Consider the following 9843-nt stretch of genomic DNA (forward strand, 5'->3'; position numbering starts at 1 on the left):
CCCCCTCTCCCCTTCTCTCTTTTTCTTCCCTCTCTCTCTCTCTCCACCCCCTGTTTTTCTCTGGACTCTACCACTCCAGGTCTGGACAGGGTGTGTTTAGAGGATGCCCAGGATGCGTCCCACCCACCAGCGGCAGGGCATGATGACTCTGCAGGCCACCCTGCACCCGCGGTAGTGGTAGGGCCAGGGGTGGAACCCGCCCAAGGGCTCACAGATCCTCTGGCACTGGGTGTGGCTCCTCCGGCACTCCGTACAGCACACGCCCTGGTGGTCCAGCATGGGGTCAAAGGTCATGGTGCCCTCATCGCCCTCCAGACCACGCTACATGTTGATTGAGAATGGGGAGAGGTCAGGTTAAATACTGGTAATAGCATCATTTGTAAAACAAGCTTAAAGTAGAAATGCCTATGTAGAAATGCATCTCTGAAGAACTAAGACATATATTTCTTATTCAATGATTTATCTCAAACGCAAACACTGAGTCTGGTTCTATGTCTGGGGATGTCTGGAGGAGGAGCAGTTGGGATTAGGGAGAGTCTAAAGGCCTATACATGGAGGGGGAACAGGGCGTGGGGAGATTCATAGTGGAGCTATTCACACTCTGTCTGAGAGGCTCAATGGAACTTTAGTTTGGTATTCTAAAGGAGTCTCTGAGGCGCAGACAGACTCAGGGTGACAGCGATCTCACACACACACACACACATGCTCTGAGTGACAGGCGCACACACACACACCCACACACAGTTGGTGTGACAAGCATGGCCGCTCAGGGTGATACCGTGACCCCAACATCTGCTCCTGCTCACACAGCTGTGCTTGCTGGGAGAGAGACTGGACAGGAACCATTTGACCTGTTGTCAGACGCTCAACTGTTGACATGGGCGTGAGAGCATAACATTATACTGTATCTCTAAGAGGATATGTAGTCTGGTTGTTAGAATAGGCCTGTGGTGACACAACAAACACTGTCTATGAAGGCCAAACATTAGAGCTGTGTTGCTGGAATTTGAAGTTACACAGCACGTTGATTGAGTGGGCGACGGCACTCACATGATAGGGGTTCTCAGGGTTAAATTCTGCTTCCGGGTCTACTTCCTCCTCTGTCCCGGGTGCCTGGCGGCGCTGCCGAGGGGCCGCCTTCCTCTGCCCGCCTGGGGAGAGTACAGAGACAGTCAATATGCTAACTAGGCATTATTGGAGCCACCCTTGGAAGCACCACACCTACACTGTGTGTACAAAACATTAAGAACACCTGCTCTTTCCATGACATAGACTGACCAGGTGAATCCAGGTGAAAGCAATGATCCCTTATTGATGTCACTTGTTAAATCCACTTCAATCAGTGTAGATGAAGGGGAGGAGACAGGTTAAAGAAGGATTTTTGAGACAGGGATTGTGTATGTGTGCCATTCAGAGGGTGAATGGGCAAGACAAAATATTTAAGTGCCTTTGAACAGAGTATGGTTGTAGGTGCCAGGCGCACCGGTTTGTGTCAAGAACTGCAATGCTGCGGTGTTTTTCACACTCAACAGTTTCCTGTGTGTATCAAGAATGGTCCACCACCCAAAGGACATCCAGCCAACTTGACACAACTGTGGGAATCATTGGAGTCAACATGGGCCAGCATCCCTGTGGAACGCTTTCGACACCTTGTAGAGTCCATGCCCCGACGAATTGAGGCTGTTCTGAGGGCAAAGGGGGGTGCAACTCAATATTAGGAAGGTGTTCTTAATGTTTTATACACTAGTTGTAAAAAGAAAATACTAATACTAATGTTACTGTTTTGCTTATCTCCAGTGCATCATGTTGCTATGTGCATTGTTTGGAAATGACCAGTCACTTTCACAACTTATTGTTGTCCTTCAAATACACACTTTACTACTCCCATATAAGGAGTTGTGTGTGAAAATATAAAGGTGCTGATTGGGTACCATTGGGGTAGGTAGGGCGGAGCCAGAAGATTGGCAGGTCTCCACACAAATCGCGGATCTTGGAGCTGAGGAAGGTGGGGTCAGAGAGGGGCATGTCAGCCGCCACCCAGATCAGAGAGTCCTCCTCAAATTTAGCAGGCATCACCTCATCCTCCTGGAGAGAGAGATAGGGAGGGGGGTGGGTTGATAATTACAGGATGAAGATTAAAATGTGTATCCTATAAGGCCTATATTCAATCCATAGCGCTGAAGGTCTGCGCTGTAGCGCGATTGAACCGACATATGCAGTTTACTGTGGCGTGAATGCAGTCTAAACGCAGGAACATTGCGTTTAGATTTCAACCGCGCAGATCTTCAGCACTACGGGTTGAATCTAGCCTAATTAAAACAACACATTTCACTGCACCGGTGTATGTGACAATATAAACAAAAAAGTAGCTCTCGACTATACAAAGTTGGCAGACAGACAGACAAGCTCTTAAGGAATGCCCCTGGGCTTACACTGTGTCTGACAGACATTGTAATTATTTTCCTGTATAAAGGCAATATTCTTCAGACTCTTTTGACCCCTTGTCTGTTTTGATGTGGTTTCCTGTCTCGTTCATCCTTATGTTTTAATCCTTTGCATGTTTTCTTAATGAAACCAAACAAAGAACATAGCACATTGTGATATCCCTCAAGCCTTCTGTAAATATACAGTTCCTGACCTAGTGTTCGTTAGATGTTAAACAGATAGACTGGATCTGGGTTAGAGACATACTTTATTAATCCCCAAGGGTAAATTCAGTAGAAGACACAGTAGCTCTCCTTTCGATGAGAAGCCCTCAAATTCTCTCCAGCGTTTAGGCACTTAAACAACGTCAGGAATCATTCACATCAAGTCAACAAGCTGACGGAAAAGCATGATTGCCTACATTTTATAAAGTCTCTCTTCCGATGTGTGGATCAAACAGACACGCATGCACACACACTGCTAGCACTAATAATGGCATTGTATTACTAGAGTAATATACCTGTGTTACTAGTTACTAAACAGTTTGGGGAATGTTACTGTCTAACCTACCAGACACACTTTTATTTTTCATTTTAAATTATTAGCAACAGCAAGCGTTCTCCAGTGCAGGACTGATAAGAGTTTATCTGACCCATTCTCTCTGTGTGTGTGTGTGTGTGTGTGTGTGTGTGTGTGTGTGTGTGTGTGTGTGTGTGTGTGTGTGTGTGTGTGTGTGTTGCCACTGCGAGACTGATAAGAGTTTACCTTACCCATATTTTCCATCACTAAATTACAGCAGATGACCCAGCGAGATCACACTAGATAGACTTCAGTATTCAATGTTTGTCCATGTCCCGTGTAGCTCAGTTGGTAGAGCATGGCGCTTGCAACGCCAGGGTTGTGGGTTCGATTCCCACGGGGGACCAGTATGAAAATGTATGCACTCACTAACTGTAAGTCGCTCTGGATAAAAGCATCTGCTAAATATCTGTAAAAAATATCCCGAGGACGTTGGGTGATGCTTTCAATACCGTCCACTAGGGGCAACGTGAGCACATATTACCATCTAGCGGCTTGCTAGGGTGTTGTGGATGGCGATAGAGGAAGGCCTTAAACTGCACACTTTGGCTCTGAGGATCGCGGGTTCAATACTAGTGCTAGGCAATCATTTTAGTTGTTTCTGTTTTCACCCTATTACAAACCTTAACCCTTACCTTAACCAGTTGGAATTATTGTCAAGTTTTTTATGCTTAACTGTCAAGTTTTTTCTATTTTACCAACCTTAACCTTTATTTACACTATAAATACAAAAGTATGTGGACACCCCTTCAAATTTGTGGATTTGGCTATTTCAGCCACACCCGTTACTAACAGGTGTATAATATCGATCACACAACCATGCAATCTCCATAGACAAACATTGGCAGTAGAATGGCCTTACTGAAGAGCTCAGTGACTTTCAACGTGGCACCGTCATAGGATGCCACCATTCCAACAAGTCAGTTCACCAAATTTCTGCCCTGCTAGAGCTGCCCCGGTCAACTGTAAGTGTTGTTATTGTGAAGTGGAAACGTCTAGGAACAACAACTGCTCAACCGCAAAGTGGTAGGCCACACGAGCTCACAGAAAGGGACCGCAGAGTGCTGAAGCGCGTAGCACGTAAAAATTGTCTGACCTTGGTTGCAAAACTCACTACCGAGTTCCAAACTGCCTCTGGAAGCAACGTCAGCACAAGAACTGTTCATCGGGAGCTTCATGAAATGGGTTTCCATGGCCGAGCAGCCGCACACAAGCCTAAGATCACCATGCGCAATGCCAAGCGTCGGCTGTAGAGGTGTAAAGCTCGCCGTCATTGGACTCTGGAGCAGTGGAAACGCGTTCTCTGAAGTGATGAATCACGCTTCATCTGGGTTTGGCGGATGCCAGGAGAACGCCCGACTGCATAGTGCCAACTGTAAAGTTAGGTGGAGGAGGAATAATGGTCTGGGGCTGTTTTTCATGGTTCGGGCCAGGCCCCTTAGTTCCTGTGAAGGGAAACCTTAATGCTACAGCATACAATGACATTCTAGACGATTCTGAACTTCCAACTTTGTGGCAACAGTTTGGGGAAGGCCCTTTCCTGTTTCAGCATGACAATGCCCCCGTGCACAAAACGAGGTCCATACAGAAATGGTTTGTCGAGATCGGTGTGGAAGAACTTGACTGGCCTGCACAGAGCTCTGACCTCAACCCCATCTAACACTTTTTTGGATGAATGGGAATGCCGACTGTGAACCAGGCCTAATCACCCAACATCAGTGCTCGACCCCACTAATTATCTTGTGGCTGAATGGAAGCAAGTCCCCGCAGCAATGTTCCAACATCTAGTGGAAAGCCTTCCCAGAAGATTGGAGGCTGTTATAGCAGCAAAGGGGGGACCAACTCCACATTAATGACCATGATTTTGGAATGAGATGTTCGACAAGCAGGTGTCCACATACTTTTGGTCATGTAGTGTACTTTCACTTCACCCATAGACGTTTATGGCCCCCCTGGACAAAAGTTGAATACTGAAGTGAGACTGTGAGATCTTGTTGGATGACCAGCTTTCAGCTACTATTATAACCACATCTCACTATCTGAGCCCAACATACACATAAACACACACTGTCTAGCACACACAGTGGAATAAATAAACTGCCGTTGACGATGCAGAGAGGCGTGTGTGTGTGCATGCGCGTGATGGCCTGCGATGGCATACGATGGCCTGCGTGATGTTTAATGATGTGTGCATGGAGCATACACAACGCTAATTGATTTAAATAATCAGACAGCCTCATTTCGGCACTGGGACAGCTTACACACACTCACAAACACATGCACAGAAACACACACATCTTGCAGCACTGTGACAGCTTGACAGGCTTGTTCAGATGTTGTTAAGATCAGTGTGTCGATCCAACCCGCCTCATTCCAGTTTGGCCAGACAGCGAGTGTGAAAACATGATTCACGAGTGAAAGCAATCCCTCTCTCTGAGCAGCACGTGCCAGTGTATATGTGTGTGTGTGTGTGTGTGTGTGTGTGTGTGTGTGTGTATGTGTGTGTGTGTGTGTGTGTTCACACCAAGAGAAGAGGGTGTCCCCTCGGCTCACAGTCCACCGGGGGGGGAGACTAGTGGCACCCCATCCTGACACTAGTTGTTCCCCTTCAGTTGCTACATTAAGAAAAAAAATGCCAGTATAGAGGTAAATGAATAGATAGTTCACATGAAATACTTCTAAACTGACTTCACTTTGAGAGAAATGGACAACATGACAGTCAGGGTTATCACACATTACTTGGGGGCTGGAGGAGTTATGTGTCAGGTGAGCCCAGATCACAGGTCTTGTTTGGGGATAGTTTGTGGCAGAAGAGATCCTCCAGATCAGAGCGAGAGAGAGCTCATGTTTGGGTCTGGATGCCAATCTGCTACAATCTCTTCCTTTACCTTACCCTCGGGCTAAATGGAACATCCAGGTCAACTAATCACAGACACACACAAACACACAGCCAACCCAGCCAATAAACCACTCAGTTCATCTTACATCTCTCCTGAAATCGCTTAAATTAGCTCAGTCCCTATATCTACCCCAACCCCCCACAACACACAACCAATGTTAACCGTGTCTGACAGTAGATAGGTGTGTGTCATGGTCATAGGTAACCCAGAAATACTTTGAGATATATATATATATATATATATATATATATATATATATATATATATATATATATATATATATATATATATATATATATATATTCCTACCAGGTCGAACAGAAGTGAGTCTTTGTTGAGTGTTTCCACGTCAGGCAGAAGAGCTTTGACCTGAGTCTTAATATAACACTTCTCTCCTCCAGCAAAACGGATACCAGTTATACCCTGGAGTGAAGAGAGAATTTTAATGAATAATGTGCATCTAACATGTTACAAAATTACTTTTGTCTTCAAGGTACCATTGGAATTTTAATTATTTTTGTTGTTGTTGTTTCAAACGTACAATCTGGAAGTCGTGGACCTCTACTGCCTCGTCATTTCCGCTCCCGGTGCGGAACCTCTCCATGTTGTTTGTAGCATCAATCTCCATAGAGCCCTCCTCCACCTTACCGTTAATACTCATACTGTAGTGGACGTTGTAGACCTGCCACACACACACACACACACACGGTAAAACACGCAGACAATGTTGTCACACCTGTAAGAAGGAGTGTGGTGTGTGCGTGCGTGCGTGTGTGTGCGTGCGTGTGAGCGAGAGAGGGTGAGGGGGGGGGGGGGGGGGGGTAGATTCTCTATATGGCTCAGGGGCAGGAGTGTTTTTTTTTCTTCATAATGGGTGGGCTTTGTTTACACCCCCCTCCCCCATCTCCATCATAGAATCAGCGAAAAAAATAATATATATATATTTACCTATTCTCGCTCAGGCAATGCATTTAAACTCATGCAGGCCTATAGCTACCAAATTTATTAAAATCATATACATTCTTTTTGTATTATTCGACAGTAGCCTAGGCTTACCTCGATTACACCTCTCGTTCCTGGGACATCAGCAGGACCCTATGAGCCCACCCCTCAGTCTCAGAAACACAAGGCTTCCATTCACTATACTCTCCTGACTTCTACCAAGCACTCCAGCGCCTAACGGCATAGCTTAACATAGTGATATGATTTATCAGCTTTTAACATCGTTTATTAGGCCTACCCTTGAGCGACAAGAGTCGCTGGTTGAAGGCCCAATGACTCTTGAATTCGCTATAGTCCATTGATACAGAAGGACTGATGTTTAAACGTATGTTAAAACTCTTACATGTTTGTCGTTATTATTCCAGAAGTAAAAAGCTCCGATTGCCCCGAACAGCAGCAGAATTGCCCCGGCGATCAAGACCACAATCCCGGTCTTCAGCAGGCGGCCGGTGGCCGCCGGTTTAACCGCCACGGCAGTGTATGCCTGAGATGAACACATCAATCATTTACATGAATGCCACCTATACGGGTTCAATTTTGTTTGTTTGTTTGTTTGTAAAAAGTGTTTATAAAGCATTTATAATGCGTTGCCTTCATAAAGTCCAACTCAACATCAACACCTCCATAAGAATTAGCAGGTGTCTTCGTGGAATGTCCACACAAAGTTCCTGACCCTAGACTAGGCTATCTGGCACACGTATATAATTTAGAAACTAAAGCATCGATATATGTTAGGCTACTTACCGGTGGCATAAACTGTTGCAGGTCCTCGGGTCCCGCTAAGGCGATGGGAACTTTTTCTGAACTCCCGGCCATGGCTGCGAATGGGTCTGAGAGCCTGAGCAAAGGTGTCCACTAATCTTCTCTCTCTCTAAATCTTCTCTCTCTCTAAATCTTCTCTCTCTCTCTCTCTCTCTCTCTCTCTCTCTCTCTCTCTCTAAATCTTCTCTCTCTCTCTCTCTCTCTCTCTCTCTCTCTCTCTCTCTCTCTCTCTCGGACAGGGCAGGACTAACCAAACTGCCTATTCATGCGCGATGATTGTTATATTACCTGCTGGCTTGGCGCCCTGCCTCAGGAGTTCATCAAGGAATGCAGAGTAGGACGATGTTATGGCTTTGGAAGACTGAGAGAGAACAGGCTGTTCGGATCTTGAACCAACAACAGGGCAAGTGCGCTACCTTCTGTGCGAAACACGTCCAGACAGCGTAGGCCTACACAACCTAAGAAAGCCTTTGTCGAATTGTGTGTGTTTACATTTGACAGGCATATATGATGCGCAATGGGAAAGTCTTGTTTATATTAATGTATTTCTCCAACATTTCTTTGGGAGTCCTATTCGAACGGGAACGCGCATTGTTCAGTAGGTGGAACACAAATGTGAACGCGCACAGCTGATGCAGAGGCAGAAGGGAAGCCTTTCCTTAAATCCCCCTTGAACATACAATGTTCTCAGTCAGAGGGGATTGAGCTGCTCTTACTATAGTCTCTCTCTCTCTCTCTCAGTTCTAACGGGCCTAAGGTCAGAGGTGGATCCTGTGGAATGTGGCATCCTATATCGAGCTGACGATACAGTATGGGCCACTCAGTGAAGACCCATGGGAACAAATCCCCATCCAAAATGCTTATCTCAATGGAGACGCGGGGTATCGAGTACCCAGCTGTATGTGTGCTGATTGAGTCATTATTACATGTTTTATTACCAAACACATTAATTACATCGTGTGGTTAAAGGCGATAGTCAATCGCTGCGTAAACAGTTCTCTATCCAAATGTACCAGGCGTGCTTTTACGCATAGGCGCGCATTTGGCACCATGCGTTTTAATTGAGTGGTGTGCGCAACTGATTATGATTCTATCCCTTGAGGAGGTCGGTCTACAGACTGTATTATACCCTTTAGGCAGACAGAAATCCCTGCAGATTAGAATATACACGGATGAGTATGTTAATCTTATTGATGAGTTTGATTGGCTCCGACTGCTGCCTCTAGCGAGCATGGCTAGAGGGCAAGATTATTTTGTTGCCAATAGTCAAACTAAATCATCAATCAAATGTAGACGAGACAAGGAGGTTCATTTTTATGTTCAGTTGTAGATGCAATGTCATCCTTCACTCCTAAACGGCTATTATTTCATTGTCAAAGGGGCAAAGTGCCTTGATTAAGGATATGCCACTGTTTAATAACATAGAAGCACTTTCTATTGCTCCCTTATTCCTCCAGGACTAAGAGTAGCATGTCTTAAATAGGTGAATGTAGGAGTGAGTGAACAGAAATAAGTCAGGGACAAGATTAAGATTTCAAAACGGTATTTCAACATTTATTTTCTTTAGAATATGGTGATAAAAAATCTAAACAATTATTACATTATTGCATTTAAATAAATTCATACATAGTTATCAACTTGATACATTGGGTCTCCGGCCTCAAACCGTGGTTTCTGGGCCATTTAAATAGTAGGCATGCCTTAGAATCAGTATAATTACAATTCATATGCACACATCTTCGGTGTTTAATTATGCTTTTTATAAAAAATAACTCTCTTTATGTACAAATCCTTGCATAAATTACACAGTATATGTCCAACAAAGTCTTAAAAGTGATTGGATATAGACTCCAAATGTGACTTTTACATTGAAACACTTAAAAATGCAAAATACACAAATATTCTTTAAGATATATAAACTCATTTACATGACAAATAATCTCATACATTTGTAAGCAACATGTCATTCTCATTGTCATGGTTTTATAAATTAAATTAAACACCTTTTTTGAACACTGTTAATTAAGTTCTTCTTTAGACTTCATTGCTGGGACACCGTGTCGTGGTCGGACCGTAGACTGGGATAGTGATTTCACTAATCTCCTGAACTGTCATGGGTCTGGGAGGAGTGACCAGGACATAGTCATATTCTCTATGCAGAACCTTCTCATACACA

General features: G+C 44.6%; 2 protein-coding genes across 2 annotated transcripts in view; both read right to left on the reverse strand.

Annotated features, from left to right (window-relative positions):
* Positions 1-96: 96 nt before the first annotated feature.
* Positions 97-7721, reverse strand: LOC311147023 (leukocyte cell-derived chemotaxin 1-like; the record flags this gene model as incomplete). Its single annotated transcript, XM_084183631.1, has 7 exons — positions 97-321; positions 1051-1151; positions 1932-2085; positions 6213-6326; positions 6445-6585; positions 7249-7389; positions 7650-7721. 7 exons carry the CDS (start codon positions 7719-7721, stop codon positions 97-99), a joined length of 948 nt encoding a protein of 315 aa, XP_084039757.1.
* A 1980-nt stretch (positions 7722-9701) lies between these two features.
* The window catches only part of LOC311146952 (protocadherin-8-like), a gene marked incomplete at both ends in the record, with an annotated part of 3225 nt that continues 3083 nt past the window's right edge, over positions 9702-9843 (reverse strand). Inside the window, one exon of the mRNA XM_084183566.1 lies at positions 9702-9841. Coding sequence (XP_084039692.1) covers positions 9702-9841 — 140 coding nt within the window. The remainder of the gene's footprint in view (positions 9842-9843) is intronic.

Source organism: Coregonus lavaretus, assembly GCF_964263955.1.
Source record: "Coregonus lavaretus genome assembly, chromosome: 19".
Classification (NCBI taxonomy): domain Eukaryota; kingdom Metazoa; phylum Chordata; class Actinopteri; order Salmoniformes; family Salmonidae; genus Coregonus; species Coregonus lavaretus.